At 37.8% G+C, this 26,042-nt stretch overlaps 1 protein-coding gene across 3 annotated transcripts in view; it reads right to left on the bottom strand.

Moving 5' to 3' along the window:
- Nucleotides 1-26,042, bottom strand: part of CWF19L2 (CWF19 like cell cycle control factor 2) — a 125,724-nt gene that overhangs the window by 40,188 nt on the left and 59,494 nt on the right. For all 3 annotated transcript variants that reach the window (XM_017868856.1, XM_017868863.1, XM_017868873.1), the window contains 2 exons: nt 16,835-16,951; nt 13,780-13,917 (listed from right to left, as the gene is read on the bottom strand). In XM_017868856.1, coding sequence (XP_017724345.1) covers nt 13,780-13,917; nt 16,835-16,951 — 255 coding nt within the window. The remainder of the gene's footprint in view (nt 1-13,779; nt 13,918-16,834; nt 16,952-26,042) is intronic.

Raw genomic sequence — 26,042 nt, 5'->3', positions numbered from 1 at the left:
CAGCCTCCCGTGTAGCTGGGACTACAGGCGCCCGCCACCATGCCCAGTTAAGTTTTTGTATTTTTAGTACAGACAGGGTTTCACCAAGTTAGCCAGGATGGTCTTGATCTCCTGAGCTCATGATCCACCCACTTTGGCCTCCCAAAGTGCTGGGATTACAGGCGTGAGCCACCACGCCCGGCCTCTAGTTTCTATCTTTAGTGTTAATGGGTCATGTATATTATGCCAAGATGTATAAAAATCCTAATTCCTACCTGAATTCCTTGATAGAAAAGAGACAAAGATAGGAATTAGAAACAGGACTCAAGACTATTCTCCCATATGACATTGACTTACGTTTAATTTTATGTATTCAATATTTAAAGTAAGGCATGAATTACACACTGATTTTTTTTAAAGGTGCTATTAAAACATTGCTAATTTTATTCAGGCAAGCTAATAATATGCTCATGCCATTTGTTAAGCATCTGAGGTTCTAGTTATACACTAAAATATACTGAAAGAATATCATTATTTTTGAAATTTAAAAACGTTTATATTCAATTCTTGATTCTGTGCACTACAAATTAATCACATGTTCCAGGAAACCTGCCCCAGGATCTGACTGTCCCTGTGACCGCAGTTCTAGATGATAAAACCTGAAGATGACAATTTCTTCACAGCTCATTGTTGCCATCATTTTGAAATTCTTAAAAAGTGATCTCTACCCGAAAGAAGTGGAGAAAGTCAACAAAAAAGGACAACAAAAATAAGAGATGAAAGACAGTCCCCCGACCTCCATGTCCAAGACATCATTTTATTCATCATCCTTTTTTTGTGCTTGTTTTGTAAATATTATTGTTGCAAAATCAAAACCACGGACATCAATGGGAACAACAGAATATATCTAAACTTTCTGAGCAATTTTGTATAATAGTGAAAGGGCGGTTTCTGGAATTCCATGCACTTGACTTCAAGTCTCAAATATGAGATTCCAGAAAACAAATATTTATTAAATGCTATTATGTGTTAATGACTACACTAGATAGGATATATTGGTGAGCCAATCATATGAAAGCTTACAGAATAGTGGGAAAGACACTAACTAAAGCATTACTCAAAGAACTGTCAAGTTATAGCTGTGATGGCAATTTGAGATGTTAGGTAAAGCCTTCCCAGAAAAAGTTAGGATGAAGATAAGATTTGTATGAATCTTCTGTTTAATCAACTAGATAAAAAGAGATAAAAGGTGGCAAAAAAAAAAAAAAAAAAAAGTGGAAACAGCATATGCAGTTTGTGGCAGGAGAAAGCACATTAATTTGAGAAACTGAATGAAAGTCAACATGGATGGACCAGCAGAACCAAAACAAAAGGGTGTGATTCAAGATGAGGCTACAGAGATAACGACCAGGCCATTCGAGGTCTTGTTAGGCCACATTTTAAAATGTGGTCTTCAGCCTAACAGCAACAAAATACCGTTCAAACTGTTTTAACCTAGGGACTAAAGGATGAGATGTACATTTTGAACAAAAAATTATTCTGGTTTCAGGGAGATAAGAGTTAAGAAAGAAGTGGAAGAGGATAAGAACGAATGCTAGAAAACTAGTTAGAAGGCTATTTCATAGACCAGATAAGAAACAAAGATAGCATGGATACAAAGAGAAGTAGATTGGGCGTAGGAAGACAAGAATGGTGACAGATTGGATGTGGAGAATAAAGGAGAGATCTTTCTCCCTCATCTGATAACTACTAGCTTTCTAATCTAGGTTAGATAGTAGTACTACACAATGATATAGGAAATACTGAAAATAAGCCAGATTCGTTAAAGAGATACGTGATCATGGGCAAGTTACTGTATATCTCTGAGCATCAGTTTTTATTATATGTGGTTAATTATACCACTGCTGAGAGACAATTATAAGTATTATGGTATGTAAAGGGTCTGGCACCTAGCAAGTCCTCAAAAATTTGTAGTTATTACTATTTTCTCCAGATTCTCCCAAGATTGTGTTTTCAAATGAGGCAATTTTTTGCTTCCTGGCCCTTATTTGGGACATCTGACAATATATGGAGACATTTTTGGGTGTCACAACTTAGGGTGAGAGGGGTTGCTACTGGTATTTACTGGCCAGAGGCCAGGGATGCTACAAAACCTTCTATGGTTCACAGACAGTCATTCCACAACAAAGACTTAGCCAGCCCAAAATAGCAATAGTGCTAAGGCTGTGAAGCCATGCTCCTGAGGGATTCTGACTCTGATAATTGCACATGAAAAGTTATTTTGCATCCACTAATGATAACAACCATCCACATGAGTTAGGGAGTTAAACTGATTTATTACTGATAGTCTGTTCAGTTTCCAAATTCAAGCCTGGTTATAGAAGAAGTTACCAGAAGTGAATTCATAACCTAAATTCTCAACATACAAAAATATTAATATCTTCTAACCATGAAAGCTAATTTGTTTTCCCATTTTGATGTCTGCATAAAGAAAAACCTGAAATACTACAAACTGTCATTTTTTTAAGAACCAGATACTCAGATCCTTGAAAAAACCTCTATGAAAACTAGAGGCTTTTTTAGTGTCATTCTGTAGAAAAAAAAAAATGGTTTGCAATGAATCTATTTAATTAGTGCTGCATTATTACACAACGATTACCAACAATGAAAAACAGACTGCAGTCTAATTCTTACAAAACCATTTCAAATTTTATGACAATGTTTATTAAGTCAAAATTTTAATCAAAACTGTGAAACTATCCTTCAAGCTCCAAGCCCTTAAATCCAATGGAAATAGATGAATTCGTTGATTAAATATAAACTTCATATCATCTTGGACTCTATGGACAGTGAAGCTATTAAACCAGTATGCTCAACTATCAACAATTTAAACTTTAATTAAAATCTGTGAGAATTGTCCAACAGAACTCATAAAATCTCACCAGGGTCAAGAACTGGGACCTGATCACAACTGATACCACTTCTCACCAAGGATAGCTTTTACAAAAAATAAAACAAAATAAAAATAAGTGTGGGCAAAAATGTGGAGACACTGTTGGAACCTACATGCATTGCTAGTGGGAGTGTAAAACTGTTCAAACTGTGGGAAATAGCTTGGTGGTTCCTCAAAAAGTTAAACATACGGTTACCATATGGTCTAGCAATTCCATGTCTAGATATTAATATATACCCAAACAAATTGAAAGCAGACACTTATACACCAATGTTCATAAGAGCATTATTCACATAGCCAAAAGATGGAAGCAACCCAAGTGTCCATGAATGGAGTCTTTAAATGTGTTATATACATATAATAGAGTTATTCAGCCTTAAAAAGCAACGAAATTCTGAAACATGCTAAATACTTGGAAAACTTGAAAACATTATGTTAAGTGAAATAAATCAGATACAAAAGGACACGTATTATATGATTCTACTTATCATTAATTACCTAGAACAGGCAAATTCACAGAGACAGAAAGAGGTGACCAGGAGGTTGGGGTAGATGGGAGTGGGCAGGACAGTGGGAAGGAGAACTACTGTTCAATGGGTATAGAGCTTCTGTTTGAGATAATGAAAAAATGTTCTGGAAATGGATAGTGGTGATGGTTGCAAAATATTGTCAATTTATTAATACTTAATGCCACTGAATTGTATATTATAAATGGTTAAAATGGTAAATTTTATGTTACGTATATTTTATCATAAAAAAACCCAACGAGGACCTGAACTAAAAAACATTAAATAAATTCTTCTCGTGATCCCTCCTTCTTCCCACTCCCCTCACCCACAGGTGAGGTTCAGAAAACAAAATTATTTTGTTCAGCAGCTTGAACTGGATTCAAGCTTACATCTTTTGGAAAATGAATCAACTAAGTCAATATTTATCTTATTCAGTTCTATAAAAAGGCAAAATATCACATTTATTATTTTATGACATCCAAATTTCAAATTTCCTTGAGGGGATATCACAGGAACATATACATGATTTCACACGCTTGGATTGGTCTCCTCCAAAGATAATTTCACTGTGTATCTATTAAAGTCTGTGACAATGAAAATGACTACTATGAGAATTAAAATGACCAAGGGGTTGCTGCAGTAAGATGGCAATTTCAATATTCCTTACCTTATTCTAATCATACATTTAAGAATGGTATATCACTTAATCTCTCAAAATTTGAGATTATTACAGTTTACTGGGAATAAAATAGTAGGGGATTTCAACGGTATATTATTAGAGAAACATGTAATATGTATCTTAAAGATTACTTCCAGGGGAAGATATATTAAGCCTTAAGTGTTACAAACACAGAGAAAATAAATCAGTAAAAATACAAACACTTTATTAGACAATAAAATCATCTTTTTTTATAATTTAAGGTAAAATCCTAATTATTAGTCTTTTTTTCTCTCCCTTATCATTCCTCTCTTGTACCTTTCATTTTTCATCCCCTCCAGCCCATGATTAATGCTCTATTAGTACAAAAAGGATAAAATTACTGCCCACAGTGCTAACAAAATTAATGAGGAAAGATGTATATAGATCTCTTGAAGATGTGCCTGAGTTTATGTTGCCAAGGTAACACTGACGTCTTAAATTTTAAATGGAAGAGTTTATATTTAAAGAATGTTGGAGTCAATAGAATGTATTTTAAGAAAGAGCAAAGCATACACAGCTCATTATTCCCAAATACCAATAAATGATACATGGAAATCGGACAAAGACAATTAAATGTAGGTAACAGTCAACAACTATCCATTAACATGAGTCATTTGAATGACAGTATTGTTTAATGTGGACTGAAAAGTAAAGCTGAAGCTTCTGGTGCTGGCTTTTGCAACTCATTAGCTGTAGGGACTAAGAAAGTTACTTAGCCTTGCATAAGTCATTTCATTCTCTCAAAGTCTCAGTTCCCTCAGTTGTGAAAGTGAAAGGTGAAACAAGATTAGTAAGCTCCCTGTCCAAATCTAAAATTCTTTGGTTCTATGATTTCAAAGGAAGAAATTTCTTTGTCAAAAATAAGTTACTATATACCTATTAAGTTCTAGAACATAATAAAGTAACATAACATAGTAAACATACTAGCATATCTATGGTAAGAAAATTAGACCAACATACATTTCTGTGGTGTTATGAAATGCGTTGGTTTTCATTCACAGTTCCTGATTCATAACTCCCACAGCGATTGTTACAGTCTTGTATTATAATGTTGGGTATCTCAAGCCTCAGAGGCAGGCCTCAGGAAACAGTCTCTCTCCTGCCCTCCTTGGGGCAGGACTCTAATCTTCTCCTACCTTTTTTATTGTGGGTCTTAAGACCATCCCCAGAGAGGGTCACATCCTACGCAATGGGGGAAGGAATACTGAAGCCATGAAGCCTTCACAAAAACCCAAGAGGACTGGGTTTAGAGAGTTTCTGGATACCTGAACACGTGGTGGTTCCTGGAGGGTGGCACTCCCAGGGATGACAAGGAAGCTCTGCACCCTCATACCTTGCCCTACACGTCTCTTCACCTATATCCTTTGTGAGAACCTTTATAATAAACCAGTAAATGTAATTTAAGTGTTTCCCTGAATTCTGTGAGCTGCTCCAGCAAATTAATCGAACCCGAAGGGTGGGGGGGTCATGCAAACCCCAACTTGAAGCTGGGTGGTCAGAAGTTCTGGAAGCCCAGACTTGTGACTGGTACCAGTCTGGGCATCTGGGGGACAGATTTGGGGACTGAGCCCCCAACCTGTGGAATCAGACACTATCTCCAGGTAGACAGTGCTGGAGTTGAATGAGAGGACATCTTGCTGGTGTCCAATGCTCGGTGTGTGGAGAAAAAAATCCCACACATTTGGTCACAGAAGTCTTCTGTGCTGATGATTGTGATGTAAGAATAAAGGAAAAACAGTTTAGAAGAGAGTTTTTCTCACACATCTTTTCAGGATATTTTTTATTCCCCTCTTTTCATTAATTATGTAGTACATATTCAAAAAAATCTGGAAAATATAGAAAGGATAAAAAACCATGAATCTTAATTCCCCTATAAAAAACACAATTAAGTTCACATTTGTCATGAGATATCTTTCTTGGTTTTGTTATAAGAAAGATATGCTATTAAAGTTTTAATGGTAAAACACACCTGGAAAGAACATAAACATAACCTGAATTTTGGAACTGCAAGAAAAGAATGGGCAGTAAAAATTAAATAAACAAATATAAGGTACTAATCAAAAATAAGGGCCAGGCACGGTGGCTCATGCCTGTAATCCCAGTACTTTGGGAGGCCGAGGCAGGCAGATCACGAGGTCAGGAGATCGAGACCATCCTGGCTAAGACAGTGAAATCCCGTCTCTACTAAAAATACAAAAAAATTAGCTGGGCGTGGTGGCGGGCGCCTGTAGTCCCAGCTACTCGGGAGGCTGAGGCAGGAGAATGGCGTGAACCCGGAAGGTGGAGCTTGCAGTGAGCTGAGATCACGCCACTGCACTCCAGCCTGGCGACAGAGCGAGACTCTGCCTCAAAAAAAAAAAAAAAAAAAAAGTAAAATACACATCAACAGCAAAAAGCAATAGGGCAGATCTGAATACTGAGCACAGGTAGTTTCAGACTTCTGTTCAACATGAAACCTTTCCTGTGCCCCTAGTTTAAATCAGGTCACCCAGGTGTTACTTCCAAAAGACTTTCACTTGTCTGTCACGGTTCTTTGTAAGTCCAAAATTACTGAACTATTTTTCATAGCTATTTATTTAGTGCTTCCTTTTCCCCCACTAGCCTAATAAACTCCATAAAGTCAAGGATCATTTCTTCTTCATGTGCCAGTATGTCCCCAGTAGAACAAACACCTCATACACTGAATGAGTTCAATTAACATTTGTTGACTAAATGAATAAGCAGTCTTGTTCTATAAATTTATATCAACTATTCCTGAGTAGCTATGTTTTCCCAAGGCCTAAGATCCATTTTCAGGGGAACTACTAAGTAAGAGAAATACAGGTTGAATATCACATACCCAAAATGCTTGGAACCAGAAGTGTTTCAGATGTTGAATTGTTTTGGATTTTAAAATGTTTACATATACATTCCATCTTGGGGATGGGACTTAAGTCTAAATTTGAAATTCATTTATGATTCATATATACCTAATACATATAGCCTGAAGGTAATTTTATACAATGTTTTAAATAGTACATGCAACCACGTTTGTATATTCTGAACCATCAAAAAGCAAATGGGTCACTATTTTGGTGCCCCAAAAATTTTGAATTTTAATGCATTTCAGATTTCTAATTTTTGGATGAGGTATGTTCAACCTGTACCTAAATTCAAATACATTTGCATTGAAGGTTTTATGTCCGAATCCAGGGACTGAAAAACTACAACTTCCAGTCCACATCAGGCCATCCACATGTTTTTTGTTTTTTTGTTTTTTTGTTGTTTTTTTTGAGATGGAGTCTCGCTCTGTTGCCCAGGCTGAAGTGCAGTGGCACAATCTCAGCTCACTGCAAGCTCCACCTCCCGGGTTCACACCATTCTCCTGCCTCAGCCTCTCAAGCAGCTAGGACTACAAGTGCCTGCCACCACACCCGGCTAATTATTTTGTATTTTTAGTAGAGACGGGGTTTCACCATGTGAGCAAGAATGGTCTTGATCTCCCGACCTCGTGATCCGCCCACCTTGGCCTCCCAAAGTGCTGGGATTACCACCGCGCCCAGCCCATCCACGTGTTTTTGTAAATAAAGTTTTGTTGGAATATAGTCAAACACATTCATTTACATACTGTGTATGGCTGCTTTTATGCTACAACAGCAGTGCTGGTAATTCCACCAGAAAGCTAAAAATATTTACTATCTGGCCCTTTGCAAGAAACGTTTGCCAACCTCTGTTTAATGACCTTAAACTAGACTAATGACTTTAAACTAATAACAAAAGAAATGTAAAAGTGTGCCAACCTCTGTCTAATGACTTTAAACTAGACAAATAACTTTAATAATAAAAAGAAACAAAGGATAATGAGCTTCTGTGGTCATTCACGAAAACATTTGACATAACTAAACTATATACCAGCAATATTACTATCAAAAATTCAATAACTTAGCTACTTTAGTTCATAAACTTATAAGAGTGAAAGGATTAATTAAGCACAGTATTCTTAGAAATGGCCAACACTTTAAATACTTTCTTTTTTTATAGGCTTTTAGTAACATTTCAAATTTTTAGCAGAGCTGATTTTAATCATTAAACATACAAAACAAATTGTTACTCTGCTGTAATTATTAGGCAGGATGAAGTAAAAATCCCAATGCAAAATCAGCATTTCCATAGCAACCTGTACTTCCATTGGCCCCACTGCACATAGGTAGGAATCGACACTGTTTGGTATATTTAGAAAAAACACCTCCATTAAATAATACAAAAAAAAAATTGCTTGGACAAAAATAACACATTTGTCAACATATTAACACAACACTGCTACAAATTTGATAATATATAAATTGGTGAATCAAAAAATTTTTTTAAAGTGTGGATTGAATGTGTATTATTAGCTGCACATTCAATAGTTTATCTAATTTGTAGGTTTACTAATGCTACCAGTTCTGGTTGATTCCTGCTGAAATTACCAGGTAATACCTAAATCATATAAAAAACAAAACAAGCATATATTTATAAATAATATAAAAAATGAACGAAAGGTGAGGAAGAAACATTTGAGTGCCTACTGTCTATCCTAGGAAGACTTCTCATAAATAGATTTTAATAGGAATGGTTTCATATAACTATTTAATCCAAAACAAGTCATCTTATAAAATTGGGACATTATTTTGTAAGTCAAAACTTTCTATTTCAGCTCATACAGACCAGAAATAGAAATTTAAGGGCCAGATGTCACTGGTAAATTTTTATATTCTAGCTTCTATAATGTTCTGGCTTAGTAAACTTCAATTAAAAAAAAATCAAAATGTAAAATGTTTAGGGAAAGTAATGAAGATGCAATTATTGCCAAATCAGCTAATATTAAATAAGCAATCCTATACAATACAGTAACCCCCCTTTATCTGTGGTTTCACTTCCTGTGACTGCAGTTACCTGCGGTCAACTGTGGTTCAAAATATTAAAAGAAAATTTCAAAATAAACAATCCATAAGTTTTAGATTATGTGGCATTCTGAGTAGTGTGATGAAATATGCTGTTCTCTCCATCCCCCCAGAGGACATGAATCGGCCCTTTGTCCTGCACACCCACACTGTGTATGCTACCTGTCTGTCCATTTAGTTATTCAGTAGCCATCTCAGTTATGACTGACTGTTGCAGCATAAAAGAGTTTGTGTTCAAGTAACCCTTATTTTACTTAATAACAGCCTTAAATTCCAAGAGTAGCGATGCAGGCATATTGTTATACTTGTATTTTATGATTATTGTGGTTAATCTCTTACTATGTCTATCAATTATACTTTGTAAGTTAAAATTTCTCATAGGTATGTATGAATAGGAAAAAAACATAGCATACATACAGTTTGGTACCATCCACAGTTTCAGACATCCACCTAAACTCAAGTGATCGCCCCACCTCAGCTTCCTACGTGGCTGAAACTACAGATACGTACCACCACACTCAGCTGATTTTTTATTTTCTGTAGAGATAGGGGGGTCTCACTTTGTTGCCCAGACAGGTCTTGAACTCCTGGCCTCAAGTGATCCTCCCACCTTGGCCTCCCAAAGTGCTAGGATTACAGGTGTGAGCCACCACACCTGGCCCTTGTTCATTTTTCTACTACCAAATTTAAGAATCTACCTACATCTATATACTAATACTCTGCCTTTCCTCCTTATATAATTGATGGATGGTAATCAGCTCCCTTCTAAGGTCAATTCTTCTCAAATTCACTCTTGAACCCAACATAATCAGGCTTTTTTCCTTATTGGTCAAGAAAAAACCCATACTTTAAAGTCACCAGAAACCTCTACACTGCCAAATCCAGTGGCCATTTCCCATCTTCAAAGATTTTCCTCACCTCTTAGAAGCAGCTGACATAGTCATTCACAACCTCCTCTCTGTCTTCTGAAACACCACACCTTGGTTTTCCTTCTGCCTCACTGGCTGCACTTCTCAGTTTTATTTGCTGAATCCTTTCTGTCCTCTCCAGGACACAGTCTTCAGACTCTCCTCATTAACAATTTCTTCAATCCCACTCCTTTAAATACTATTTAAATGCTAACACAGGGCCAGGCGCAGTGGCTCACGCCTGTAATCCCAGCACTTTGGGAGGCTGAGGCTGGCGGATCGCAAGGTCAAGAGATAGAGACCAGCCTGTCCAAAGTGGTGAAATCCCGTCTCTACTACAAATACAAAAATTAGCTGGGCATGGTGATGCGCGCCTGTTGTCCCAGCTACTTGGGAGGCTGAGGCAGGAGAATCGCTTGAACCCAGAAGGTGGAGGTTGCATTGAGCCGGGATTGAGCCACTGCACTCCAGCCTGGTGACAGAGGGAGACTCTGTCTCAAAAAAAATAAAAATAAAAAAAGCTAACACATCCAAATCTATATGGGAGAGCCAGCATCTACCCAGAACTCCAGGGGCAGTCACCCCACACTACCATGTGACCGAGCATTTCATACTTCACACATCCATAACAGTATTCTTGATTTCCCACCCCCTCAAAATTTGTCCCTCCTGCAATTTTTCCCATTTCAATATATGGCACCAGGAATGCCCCAAATCCTGACACTTTTCACCAGTTTTACCACTGTAATTCATCCATGGCTCTATCTGAACTAATATAACACTCTCCTCCTAAGTGATCTCTTGCTTCCACTAATGCCTCTCTACATTGCCTTCTCAAAAGAGCAGCCAGAAAAATTCTGTCAAAAATATAAACCAAATCATGACACAGCCTTGCAAAAAAAAACAAAACAAAAACAAAAAAACCTTCAAATGGCTCCCCATCATTAAAACAAATGTGAAAGTTATCCATGGCCTGTAAGACCCTACCTCAGCAGTTCCCAACCTTTTTGGCACGAAGGACCAGTTTCGTGGAAGACAATTTTTCCCCAGACAGGGCAGCAGGGGTGGTGGTCGGGGTGGGGCTGCTTTCAGGATGAAACTGTTACACCTCAGATCAACAGGCATTAGATTCTCATAAGCGGGTGTGTAACCTAGATCCCTCATATGTGTAATTCACAATAGGGTTCATGCTCCTATGAGAATCTTGCCACCGATCTGACAGGTGGTGGAAATTAGACAATGATACTGGCTGGCCTGCTCTGCACACCTCTTGCTGTGCAGCCCAGTTCCTAACAGGCCACAGACCAGTACCCATCCGTGGTCCAGGGATATGGACCCCCTGCCTTACATAATCTGACTTCTGTCTCCTATCTCATCTCTACTTCTCTTTCTCTTCCACCCTCTACTACCAGTCACACTTGTCTTTTTGCAGTTTCTTGATGTTCTTCAAGCTTGTCTTTGCTTCGGATCCTTTGCTGTTTCTTCTACTTGAAATAATCTTCCCTCAGATATTCACAAGGACCTCTCGCTCACTTTTTTCAGTCTGATGAAACATCACCTATACAGACAGACTTTCCCTCAACACTCTGTTGAAAATATCATCCCAGTTCCTTCTACTTTGCTTCATTTTCTACAAAACTATTTTCAATTTTATAATATATTGTTATATAGTTTATATATTTGTTCACTTTTTCATCCACTAGAAATATAAGCACCTGAGGGCACAAATATTGACTTAATTGCTTCTATGTATCCCTCAACTAAAATGGCATCTGAGACTAATTAAGTGTTCAATAATAACTGCTGAATTGATAAATGGCTATACAATTTTTTTTTTTTGAGACAGAATCTTGCTCTGTCGTCCAAGCTGGAGTGCAGTGGTGTGATCTCAGGTAAACACAAGCTCCACCTCCTGAGTTCAAGCGATTCTCCTGCCTCAGCCTCCCGAATAGCTGGGACTACAGATGCGTGCCACTATGCCCGGCTAATTTTGTATTTTTAGTAGAGACAGGCTTTCACTATGTTGGCCAGGCTGGTCTTGAACTCCTGACCTCATGATCCACCCACCTAGGCCTCCCAAATTGCTGGGATTACAGGGGTGAGCCACTGCACCCAGCGCTATTACAATTTTTAAGAAGGATTTTTCTTTAACTTGGTTTATGATTCATAAACTTGAATGGTTTATAAGATTACTAAAACTATTTAATTCAGACTTCATACACAGAGGTACCACTTTTGAAAAGGAAACTCTAACAAAAATATGTCTTCCTTTTTTCTGCATTAAAATTCCAGACCCTAGGAAATTTCTGGCATTTTTTCCAAAATAAACAGAAGTAAAATTATCTTAATGGGCTAAATGTAAGATCTCATGTAACTCAAAAAGCCATTTCCATTTAAACTCAATTTTACTTTACTGCCCTCTTCCCCAACACATACATACACACACAGATATCTTGGTTACTTTATTTTAGTTTTCATTAAGTTTAATTTTTTACCAGGTAACATACTTACATAATTGTGTGAATCTTAAAGGTTAAAAAAATAAAAGATTGTAAGTCTGAAAAGAAACAGTGAAAAGTCTCCCCATCCCATGGCTATATCTCAGTGAGTCAGTTCAAACTCCCACTACCAAAAAGTAACCATTGTTATTATAGGGTGGAAGTTGGGCATTTTTTTGTTTAAAAAGTCACACAGGAAATATCTGCAGCTTTATGGACTACCACTCTCTGTCACAACTACTCAATTCAGCCATTATAGAGTGAAGGCAGCCTTAGATAATATGTAAATACGTGTAGAGTAGTACTTCAATAAAACTTAATTTGCAAATATAGGCAGTAGGCTGAATTTTTCCCATGGGGGTCACAGTTTGCCAAAACCTGTTACAGAATAGTTTAAATACCAATGTCTCTTTTATAAAAAATGCTAATGGTAGTGTTTGGAAGAGACTTCAGTGGAAGAGACTGCAACAAAGAATGCTATTTGAAACAAAAATTCATCCTACCCGTAATGATGTATCAAAATGATATACATTTTCATATAAATAGATTTAAGATTATTCCCAGATGCCTCTCCATAATTCATAATATATTAGTGCAAATAATTTCTTTTTTTTTTTCTTTTCTTTTTTGAGACCAGAGTCTTGCTCCCTTATCGGACTGGAGTGCAGTGGTGTGATCTTGGCTCACTGCAACCTCCACCTCCTGGGTTCAAGCCATTCTCCTGTCTCGGCCTCCCAAGTAGCTGGGATTACAGGCGCCCACCACCACACCCAGCTAATTTTGTATTTTAGTAGAGATGGGGTTTCACCATGTTGGCCAGGATGGTCTCAATCTCCTGACCTCGTGATCTGCCCGCCTCGGCCTCCCAAAGTGCTGGGATTACAGGCATGAGCCACCGCGCCCAGCCCAGTGCAAATATTTTCTTCTACCTCTTCATGGCACAATTATGAAGAATTGGAGGAACGCTAAGGCAAGACGGAGTGGTAACCTAACTATCGGCGCACTGTCAATCATCAACTCTGGCTTAACATTTTCTCTTAAATGGTAGATCAAATGTATAATTAAAATCTCCACAGAATGCATTAAAGAAATAAACCATAGTCTATATTTAAAAACAAACAAAATTTCAAATGTCTATTTCTCAACCAGATCAATTCCAAAATGCATGTTTCTAATAAGTCTTACAAAGGATTTAATTTAATAAAATGAACCAAGATTAGAAAGAATCGGATCTCTCCAAAAAGCAGATCCCTGTTACACTGAATAACCAGCTTCTCAAAATTCAGAGGTATCCTAGGAATATATCTTACCTTAGATGCCATTCTCGTAAAGAGCTTGTTTTGATTTTCTGCTGTTCCCATCTTTTCATTTTTGACTAAATCATTTAGGCTTAGATTGTCATCATCATGAAAGTATCTGACCCTTTCTTTTTCCTCATGGGTTGAAACCTATGACAAAATTAACATTATTAATTTAATGAAAACATGAGTCTCTGAAGTATTTAATAGATTACATAAAAATCTGATGTTAAATGTGAAAATCCCACTATGTAATCACAACCTTTCCTTCCAGTTTATCCCTAGTCTGCCAGCTTCCATGTGAAAAAACTTCCATTAGAATTACACTCCCTACTTCTGCCTCTTTACTCTCCTCTTCCCCAGGGATAGAAGCATGGCATTATCTGCTTTATGAGTTTTGATGAAAGAGCAAAACTGCTCTACCCCTTCTTCTCTCTTTGCTGCTCTTCTCCTTATAGTTAAAATTCCTTACCACTGTGGTGGGAAGACTGAAGGTATCCAGAGATGGAGTAAGTATATCAAAAACAGAGGTGAAGTATTAGCAAATCCACTGCTATGAATTTAATGATTATGTTGCCCCAAAATTCACATGTTGAAATCTCAATAAGAAGGTATTAAGACACAAGGTCTTTGGGAGGTAACTGGGCTAAGAGCATGAAGTACTCAGAAATGGGATCAGAACCTGTGATGGTTAATACTGAGTGTCAACTTGATTGGACTGAAGGATGCAAAGTATTGTTCCTGGGTGTGTCTGTGAGGGTGTTGCCAAAAGAGATTAACATTTGAGTTAGTGGACTGGCAGTTAGTGGGGAGGCAGACACACCCTCAGCATGGGGGACCATCTAATCAGCTGCTAGGGTGGCTAAAAGATGTTGAAAGAACTTGACTCGCTGAGTCTTCTGGCCTTCATCTTTCTCTCATGCTGGATGCTTCCTGCCCTCAAACATCAGACTCCAAGTTCTTCAGTTTTTGGACTCTTGGACTTATACCAATGGTTTGCCAGGGATTCTTGGGCCTTCGGCCACAGACTGAAGGCTGCACTGTCAGCTTCCCTACTTTTGAGGTTTTGGGACTTGGACTAGCTTCTTTGCTCCTCAGCTTGCAGATGGCCTGTGTAGGACTTTACCTTGTGATTATGTGAGTCAACACTCCTTAATAAACTCCCCTTCATATATGCATCTATCCTCTTAGTTCTGTCTCTCTAGGGAACCCTGACTAATACAGTACCTCTATTAAAAGACATGAGTGTTTGTTCTCTCTCTCTTTTCTCTGTCATTTGATTAAACAAGAAGACTATCATCTACAAACCCAGAAGCATGCCCTAATCAGACAATGAAGCTGCCAGCACCCTAATCTTGGACTTCTCAGTCTCCAGAACTGTGAGAAACAAATTTCGGTTGTTTAAGCCATCCAGTCTATGTTATAATAGCCCGAACTAAGGCACCAACTTCAAATTATTAAACCCTTGTTCTGTAAACAGCTTTATCAAAAGCAAAGCTGATATTCTGGTCTCCATCTAATTCAGATGTTCCTATCAGTTGGTTCCATACCCAGGTGCGGAACAGAAAAATACTATTTATTTCCTCCCAAATCAAATCTTACCAATGCTGCTCTCACATTCCCTTATCCAAATAAAACCTCATCTTTAACTTCTTTGAGATCTTTGGAACAGGGGTGCAACTACATTTCCCAACATTACCATTCTTGTCTTTACTAGCTTAAACCTCATGTCCCATGACTTCAATCACCCCCTGGCTCCAGACACTTAACTTCTAGCCCTCTTGTCTCTTCATCATACTCAAAGAACAAACTCGACTTGTGAAAGTGTCTACCTTCTTTACTCCTATACCTAAATTGCTAAGTAATATGCAACTCAAAAAGGGCCCTCGATGCCTTCTGACAATGCATTTATGGATCCCTAGTCGGTTCCACCATTTCATATAATTCAAACCTTTACTCTTCTCCTCCTGTACCTCCTCTCGAACCACCAAATTCCTCCCACTACATTAGAAGACATACCTATCCCACTTCTATCTGTTGAATGAATTAATTAGAATCTCTAGCAACACAGGCACTCAATAGGCAAAAAATAAACATTTGACAGAAATATTCTGAATGAACAGTTCTTTTGTATATGCAGTTATCACTTGTCTGATCTTCCAAATTTAAAATTAAAAACCTAATTTGGAAAAGCTGAATATGTTGTTTTTGCCATCTCAAGAGCCTCAAGGTAGTGCTAAAAACTAATTACTAGAGTTGGAAAATGGAAAAGAAAATTAGCTTTATAAAGGATCATAGCACCTACATAATTAAGCCATTACTGTGTATGGATACCCCATCACCAGGTCTCAAGTTAGCTGTCTAATACTAGTAACAGCTCTGGGAGACCAAAGTTTTCCCTAAGAGCTATAGCAAGTATGCCAAAAGCAGCTGAAAACAACACCAAAGAAATGTAAACTAAAATTAAAATTGCCTTAAACATTCAACGTTAACAACTTTTAAAAAACACAGTTGGATTACTTTCCATTCTGTAAAAGGCAAAAAGATATAACTAAGAATAAAAGTAAGAATAACATCATTGCCAGACGGGGTGGCTCAAGCCTGTATCCCCCCCCAGCACTTTGGGAGGCCGAGACGGCCCCCGGATCCACGAAGTCCAGGAAGATCGAGAAACCCACCTGGCTAACACGGTGAAACCCCCGTCCTCCTAACTAAAAAAATACAAAAAAGCTATGCCCGGTGAGGTGCGGCGCGCCTGTAAGCCCCAGCCTACCTCGGAGACCCTGAGGCAGGAGAACGGCCCGTAAACCCCCGGGAGGCGAGCTTGCAGTGAGCTGAAGATCCGGCCCAACCTGCACCTCCCAGCCCGGGCCGACATAGAAGCGAGACTTACCGTTCAAAAAAAAAAAAAAAAAAAAAAAAAAAAAGAAATAACATCATTTACTACCTTCCAATATTGGCATTCAAAAGCTACATTTCAGAAAATATTTTGTAATCTGATATGAAGAAAGCCCCAAGGGAAAGAAGGAATTCTGAATTAATAAACAAAGATATATGTTAAACATACCATCTGTCTCTTTCTTCTTCCTCCTTGTGATTCCAGAGATTTTCCAGGTGTGTTCACAGGCCATACTCTTCCAGACTGATCTGTTCTGACAAGGATTACTTCTTGCTGGTCTTCATTCTATAAAAATATTTAGAGATAACTATTGAAATTATTGTGAAGAATGTTGAATGTTTTTATTTAATAACAAAAAAAGCATTAAAATGATTAACATTTTCACATAATATTGTGGATTGCCTTAAATCTCCTGGATTTTCATTACTATCTATACTATAAAATGAACATAATCGTTTGGGGAAAGAGTAAAAAATACCCAATGTTTATTTTAGTATTTTTTAAAAAGCAACCAAGAGAAGAAAATTTCAAATAAAGTTTTCATCTAGACAATGTTAAAAGATGACGAAGTATCAACAGTCCGTGTGGCATTGTATGAGAATGCCCATCACTTATGCAGCAGATGTAATGTTTTTTAAATTTAAATATCCTATTAAAATTTGATTATACGAATAAAGCAACTAAAGACAAACTTGCTAAATTAGCAAATATAATGATACTACCCGTAACTTCTATTCTTTCTATTAATAGCCTTCAAATGCTACTCAGTTTTCTGACTCTTCAGAAGGAATTATATCCCACACACTTTCAAGCCATAATATTTTTCCTACAAACTTTTGGACAAATATAAGCCTGGCACAGTACAGAATAAGAGTAAACTTTATTCTCTGATAGAAATGGAATGTGATTGGAAGGATTCTAATAATCAATAAAGAATATTAGAGAATGACAAAGGTAAAGAAATTGTCATATCAAAAAGACACCTGCACTTTCATGTTTACCACAGCACTATTCACAATAGCCAAGTCATGGAATCAACTAAACTGTCCATTAATGGATGATTGAATAGAGAAAATATGGTGAATATATGCCATGGAATACTACACAATCACAAAAAAAAAGAAATGTCTTGCACAGCAGCATGGATGGAGCTACAGGCAATTATCCTAAGTGAAATAACTCAGGAAATCAAATACTGTATGTTCTCACTTAAAAGTGGGAACTAAACAATGGGTACACATAGACATAAAGAGGGAAATAATAGACACTGCAGTCTCCAAAAGCGGGGAGGATGGAAAGGGAGTAATGACAGAAAAAATTACTTGTTGGGAACAATGTTTACTATTCAGGTGATGGGTAAAACAGAAGCCCAAGTCTCACCATTATGCAATATATCCCTGCAACAAACCTGTATATGCAACCCCTGAATCTACTTTTAAAAAATCAAAAACAAAATAATATTAAGGAATGAATTCATTAAAAATCCACTCGAAACAAGACCAAGCAAACTATTCACATTTTAGTTTTCTTCTCAATCGGAATCAAATATAGAAAAAATCAACCCCAATTCCATTTAATAGATGTTAGTTTCCCTGCTGAAATGAAAGAAAAATAATATATACCTATTATTGATCTTACATTTACACACAATACTAAATTGACACAAAAGATTATCATTAGTTTTCTTCCTCAATAAATAAACAAACATTAATGAATGAAGTGCCATCTTTTAAAAGATCTTTCTGCTCACTCCCTTACCAGAGAGTAGAGATAGGCAACACATTATAATCTGGCTTCTAACTTTACCGCACTGATAAAGCTGGTCTCCCTAAGACTTTCAAATTACTAAGTCTAATACATAATTATTAAATTGTCATCTTCCCTGATTTGAAAGCATTTGGTTCTGTTTATTACATTCCCTATCCGGAAATTCCTCTTATTCCAGTTTTAAACACTCTACGCTCTCCTGGTTCTGCCTTTACCTCTCGGACACATTCATTCATTTATTCATTCATTCATTTATCCATTCATTCATCAAATATTTCTGAAACGTCGATTTAATCTTAGGAGCTAAAATAAATATAACCCCTGCCTTCTATAAGCTTATGGCCTAGTGGTGAAACTACTCCCCAGGTGAATCATTAATATAAACAAAGTCACCTTCACTTTCTCCTCCATTTCCAGTTACCCCTCAAATGCTCAAATGCTGATGATTCCAGGGTTTCTTGGTTTCCAGCCCTTCAGCCTGAAACCTAATCATCACCATATTGCAAAATAATTCACTGTGTGAAAAACAAATACTATTTAAGCTATTCTTTGCTTAAAAATCTGCAGGGACCATTTATCACCTGAAGATCAACACCACTGCAAGTATGGCCCACAGGCCATCACAAGTCCAAGAGTTACTAGACATTAAATAGTTACTAATCCATGATGAAGTAAGTACAGAAACTGAGTGTTTTATAAAAAGTGTATAGAAGTGATATGGTTTGTCTCCATGTCCCCACCCAAATCTCTTCTTGTAGCTCCCATTATTTCCACGTGTTGTACGAGGGGCCCGGTGGGAGATGATTGAATCATGGGGGCAAGTCTTTCCTGTGCTGTTCTTGTGATAGTGAATGGATCTGATGAGATCTGATGGTTTTAAAAACGGAAGTTTCTCTCCACAAGCTCTCTCTTTCCCTGCTGCCATCCACATAAGATGTGACTTGCTCCTCCTTGCCTTCAGCCATGGTTTTGAAGCCTCCTCAGCCATGTGGAACTGTAAGTTCAATTAAACCTCTTTCTTTTGCAAATTGCCCAGTCTCAAGTATGTCTTTATCAGCAGCATGAAAACAGACAAATACAAGAATCCTAAGAATCATTTTATGTTGGTTCAATCTAAATAAAAACTTGGGACTTTATTTCATAGAAAATATTTCATTTTTGTATGTTTTTTTATTGTATTTTATAAAACTATTAATCTATTATGGTCTGTAAAATCTTAAAATATATATAAACAACCCTGATCCTATACCACAGTCTAAATAGTGAAATAAAGGTAAAGCATTTTCACACAGTATACAAAGCCTCTAAATTCTGGCCCTAGACTTTTCTAGTTCCTTGTAATTTTTGTAAACATACTGTAAATTGTATTTCCTCTGCACGGAACAATTACCCCTTCTTGCTCAACGAGGAAATTAATAATTTAGTCACAGCCAATGCTCTGTTCCCAAGAATTTTCGGCACACGTATGTTGCTAGACTGTAATACTTTCAGTATTATTTGTCTATTTATATTTATCTCTCTTTGCAGGACAAAGACTAAGCTATACACTACTTGGTACCTATAGGACCTGTCACAGTGTCAAACAATAATGGGAATTCAATAAATGCTTAATAAATATCACTAACAAGCTGGCGCCTCAGACAGATTAATTGTATCCCAAAACTAACCCACTTTCCCCTTCAGTGAGCTCCTTCTTTCCTCCTTTTGCAAACTTTCTGTTCCTTAGGACTGCCAATAAATAAGACCCCAAGTTGTTCCATTTTGGGTACCCAAGACAGAGTGCATCTAACCATCTACATGGCATTAAAATACAAGACAGAAATGAGAAGTTCACTCTACACAGAAAATATGCAAAAACATTTTCATCATCCATGTAATTTTGCAATTTATCTCAAAAGAAACCAGAAGCACTTCTTGATATAACTAAAAAGCATTTATAAACTCTTTCCATTTTCATAAGAATGCCAAATGCTCCAGGTTTTTAAATTATCCCCAACAATTACAGTTTGCTCTGAAGGACTTTATATTTTAAAAACATCAAAACTGATAATTTATTAAAGTATTTTATACGAACACTTTAATTAACAAATCCCAAAATGCTCTGGGATCATTTACTCATTAATCCATAAAAGAGCCTTCTGGCTGACAAAAATCATGGATTCTTATTTTAAAGGAAGAAAGGAGAAAACAAAACACTTCATATAAAGCTACAAAATCAATTTGCTAACATAACCAGAATAAACCTTCCCTGTTGGTATCTATAATATTTGTGAGATAATAAATTTCTCCCACAAGTGCATATCATTTTTATAGTAATAAAAAATTGAGGATTCAGGAGATCGTGGCAGTCACAAGGCAAGACTAGATTGTAGCTCTGGACAGAGCAGCATGCAGGGGCTTGCACTGTGAATTTTAGCTCCAGATTGACTGCAAGAACAAACCAGCAATCCCAAGAGGACCCACAGATCCTCTGAAGGAAGCAGACTGCTCCTGCAGGACCTGAGAGACACCCCAAATACTGTGAGTGCTCCAACTGTGGAAGTGGGAACACACTTCCTCCTGAACACACACCCCCACTGGAGAAGCTGAAGTTCTGTTTGCAGGATAAGTTTTCGACTTTACTTGGAGCTGAGTCAAGTCAGAGGGCCGAGCAAAATACAGGGGTAGAGGAAGGAGCAGAAAGGCCCTGGGAGCTCGCTGGGTCCCCAAACAGCCCGTTCCTGCCTAGCACCACAGGGATCCAACAGGAGGGTGGCCAGAGGAGCAGGGGGTAAAACTCCACAGGGAAAAGGAACTATCTAGCTGAACTTTGTAACCATTTGAACAGGGTGAGAAGCCTCCTGGCCAGAACTCAGGGGAAGGCACAAATCTTGCGTACAGACTTCACAGGCAGGGGAAGAACTAAAGCCCTTTTCTCTCGCAGCTGGGAGGCAGATATCCTCGGGTAAGTTTTCAAGACCATCTTGCCCTCAGCCTGGAAATAGACTCCACGCTGTTGGTGGGAGACAGTGGGGGTGAGACCGGCCCTTCAGTTTGTGTGGGAGCTGGGTGAGGCCTGTGACTGCCAGCTTTCCCCCACTTCCCTGACAACCTGCATGACTCAGCAGAGGCAACCAAAATCCTCCTAGGTAACACAGCTCCAGTGACCTGGGAATCTCATCCCATCCCTGACAGCAGCCCAGCACGACGTGCCCATGGAGAGTCTCAGCTCAGGCCTAGCCCCACCCCCACCTGATGGTCCTTCTCTATCCACTCTGGTAGTGGAAGACAAAGGGCATATTTTGGGAGTTCTAGGGACTCACCCACCACTAGTCCCTCTCCACCCTACTACAATTGATGCTGTCTGGAAAGTGCCATCTCCTGGTAGGAGGCCAACCAGCACAAAAATGGAGCATTATACTACCAAAGCTAACAACCCTCATGGAATTCACTGCACCCTCCATCACATTCACCAGAACAACCACTGGTGAACATCCATGGCTGAGACCCACAGACAGTTCACATCACAGGATTCTGCAGAAAAGCCCCTGTACCAGGCCCGAGCCTAGTAGACTTGCTGGGTGGCTAGACTCAGAAGAGAGACAACAAACACTGCAGTCTGGTTCACAGGAAGCCACATCCATAGGAAAAGGCGGAGAGTATCACATCAAGGGAATACCGCATGGGACAAAAGAATCTGAACAACAGCCTTCAAATAGCCTTCAGCCCTAGACCTTCCCTTTGACACAGCCTACCCAAATGAGAAGGAACCAGAAAACCAACCCTGGTAATATGACAAAAAAGGGCTCTTCAACGCCTCCCAAAAATCACACTAGTTCCCCAGCAATGAATCCAAATCAAGAAGAAATCCCTGATTACTAACCTCCTGAAAAAGAATTCAGGAGGTTAGTTATTAAGCTAATCCGGGAGCAACCTGAGAAAGGCGAAGCCCAATGCAAGAAAATCTGAAAAATGATACAAGAAGTGAAGGAAAAAATATTCAAGGAAATAGATAGCTTAAAGAAAACACAATAAAACATTCAGGAAACTTTGGACACACTGTTAGAAATGCAAAATGCTCTGGAAAGTCTCAACAATAAAATTGAACAAGTAGAAGAAAGAAATCCAGAGCTCGAAGACAAGGTCTTCAAATTAACCCAATCCAACTAAGACAAAGACAAAAAAATAAGAAAATATGAACAAAGCCTCCAAAGTCTGGGATTATGTTAATCAACCAAACCTAAGAATAATCGGTATACCTGAGGAAGAAGAGAATTCTAAAAGCCGGGAAAATATATTTGGTGGAATAATCAAGGAAAACTTTCCTGGCCTTGTGAGAGACGTAGACAGCCAAATACAAGAAGCACAAGGAATACCTGGGAAATTCATCACAAAAACATCTTTGCCTAGACACATTGTCATCAGGTTATCCCAAGTTAAGACGAAGGAAAGAATCTTAAGAGCTGTGAGACAGAAGCACCAGGTAACCTATAAAGGAAAACCCACCAGAACAACAGCAGATTTCTCAGCAGAAACCTTACAAGCTAGAAGGGATTGGAGACCTATCTTCAGTCTCCTCAAACAAAAAATTCATCAACCAAGAATTTTGTATCCAGCAAAACTAAGCATGATATATGAAGGAAAGATACAGCTGTTTTCAGACAAACAAATGCTGAGAGAATTCGCCATTACCAAACCACCTTTTGCATGGTTTTGAAGGTTCCTTTTGCTAAATCCTGAAACAAATCTTTTACATCAAAACATAACCTCTTTAAAGCATAAATCACACAGGACCTATAAAAAAAAATACAAGTTAAAAGGAAAAAACAAAAAAACAAAAACATAAACAAAAGTACACAGGCAACAAAGAGCATGAGAAAAGCAATGGTACCTCACCTTTCAATGTTAACATCAAATGAATGTAAATGGCCTAAATGCTCCACTAAGGCCTTGTCCAACAGGAAAATACCACAATCCTAAACATGTATGTGCCTAACAGTGGCGCTCCCAAATTTATAAAACAATTACTAACAGACCTAAGAAATTAGATAGAAAGCAACAAAGTAATAGTGGGGGACTTCAATACTCCACTGATAGCCCTAGATAGGTCATCAAGACAGAAAGTCAACAAAGAAACTACGAATTTAAACTATACCTTGGAACAAATGGATTTAACAGATATATACAGAACATTTCATCCAACAACTGCAGAATACACATTCTACTCAACAGCACATGGAACTTTCTCCAAGATAGACCATTTGATAGGCCATAAAATGAGTCTAAATAAATTTAAGAAAATTGAAAACTGAAACTATATCAAGCACTCTTTCAGACCCCAGTGGAATAAAACTGGAAATCAACTCCAAAAGGAACCCTCAAAACCATGCAGATATATGGAAATTAAATAACCTGCTCCTGAATGAGCATTGGGTCAAAAACGAAATCAAGATGGAAATTAAATAATTCTCTGAACTGAAAGACAATAATGACACAACCTATCAAAACCTCTGGGATACAGCAAAGGCAGGGCTTAAGAGAAAAGTTCACAGCCCGAATAGTTCAAAAGTCTGAAAGAGCACAAAGTGACATTCTAAGGTCACACCTCAAGGAACTAGAGAAAAAAGAACAAACCAAACCCAAACCCAGCAGAAAAAAGGAAATAACCAAAATCAGAGCAGAACTACATGAAATTGAAACAAACCACAAAAGATAAATGAAACAAAAAGTTGGCTCTTTGAAAAGATAAATAAAATTGATACACTATTACAAGATTAACCAAGAAGAGAGAAAATCCAAATAACCTTGCTAAGAAACAAAAAAGGGGATATTACAACTGACACCACTAAAATACAAAAGATCATTCAAAGCTACTATGAACACTTTTACGTACATAAACTAGAAAACCTAGAAGAGATGGATAAATTCCTGGAAAAATACAACCCTCCTAGCTTAAATCAGGAAGAATTAGATACCCTAAACACACCAGGAACAAGCAGTGATATTGAAATGGTAATTAAAAAATTAACAACAAAAAAAAGTCCAGGAACAGATGGATTCACAGATGAATTCTACCAGACATTCAAAGAAGAATTGGTACCAATCTTTTTGACACTATTCCACAAGATAGAGAAAGAAGGAACCCTCCCTAATTCATTCTGTGAAGCCAGCATCATCCTAATACCAAAACCAGGAAAGGACATAACCAAAAAAGAAAACTACAGACTGATATCCTTGATGAACACAGATGTTAAAATCCTTGACATTCAAAATACTAGCTAACCGAATCCAGTGACATATCAAAAAGATAATCTACCATGATCAAGTGGGTTTCATATCAGGGATGCAGGGATGGTTTAACATACGCAAGTCAATAAATGTGATTCACCACATAAAGAGAATTAAAACAAAATCACATGATCATCTCAATAGATGCAAAAAAAGCATTTGACAAAATCCAGCATCCCTATATTATTAAGACTCTCAGCAAAATTGGCATACAAGGGACATACCTTAACGTTATAAAAGCCATCTATGACAAACCCACAGCCAACATAATACTGAATGGTGAAAAGTTGAAAGCATTCCCTCTGAGAACTGGAGCAAGACAAGGATGCCCACTCTCACCACTCCTCTTCAACACAGTACTGGAAGCCCTAGCCACAGCAATCAGACAAGAGAATGAAACAAAGGGCATCCAAATCGGTAAAGAGGAAGTCAAACTGTCACTGTTTGCTGACGATATGATTGTTTATCCTGAAAACCCTAAGGACTCCTCCAGAAAGCTCCTAGAACTGATAAAAGAATTCAGCAAAGTTTCTCGATACAAGATTAATGTACACAAATTAGTAACTCTTCTACACACCAACAGCGAACAAGCAGAGAATCAAATCAAGAACTCAACCCCTTTTATAAGAGCTGCAAAAATCAAAATAAAAATACAATACTTAGGAATATACCTAACAAAAGAGTCAAACAGCCTCTACAAGGAAAACTACAAAACACTGCTGAAAGAAATTACAGATGGCACAAACAAATGGAATCACATCCCTTGCTCATGGGTGAGTAGAATCAATACAGTGAAAATGACCATATTGCCAAAAGCAATCTACATATTCAACACAATCCCCATCAGAATACCACCATCATTCTTCACAGAATTAGAAAAAAAAATTCCAAAATTCAAAGAAACTAAAAAAAATAGCCCATAAAGCCAAAGCAAGGCTAAGCAAAAGGAACAAATCTGGAGGCATCACACTACCTGATTTCAAACTATACTATAAGGCCATAGTCACCAAAACAGCATGGTACTGGTATAAAAATAGCCACATAGACCAATGGAACAGAATAGAGAACCCAGAAATAAACCCAAATACTTAAAGCCAACTGATCTTCAACAAAGCCAACGAAAACATAAAGTGGGGAAAGGACGCCCTTTTCAACAAATGGTGCTGGGATAGTTGGCTAGCCACATGTAGGAGAATAAAACTGGATCCTCATCTCTCACTTTATACAAAACTCAACTCAAGATAGATTAAGGACTTAAACCTAAGACCTGAAACTATAAAAATTCTAGAAGATAACACTGGAAAACTTTTCTAGACATTGGCTTGGGAAAGGATTTCATGAC

The sequence above is a fragment of the Rhinopithecus bieti genome, unplaced genomic scaffold (assembly GCF_001698545.2).
Source record: "Rhinopithecus bieti isolate Rb0 unplaced genomic scaffold, ASM169854v2 scaffold_789, whole genome shotgun sequence".
Classification (NCBI taxonomy): domain Eukaryota; kingdom Metazoa; phylum Chordata; class Mammalia; order Primates; family Cercopithecidae; genus Rhinopithecus; species Rhinopithecus bieti.
Note: the sequence above shows the minus strand (reverse complement) of the source record. Positions and strands in the feature narration are given on the sequence as shown.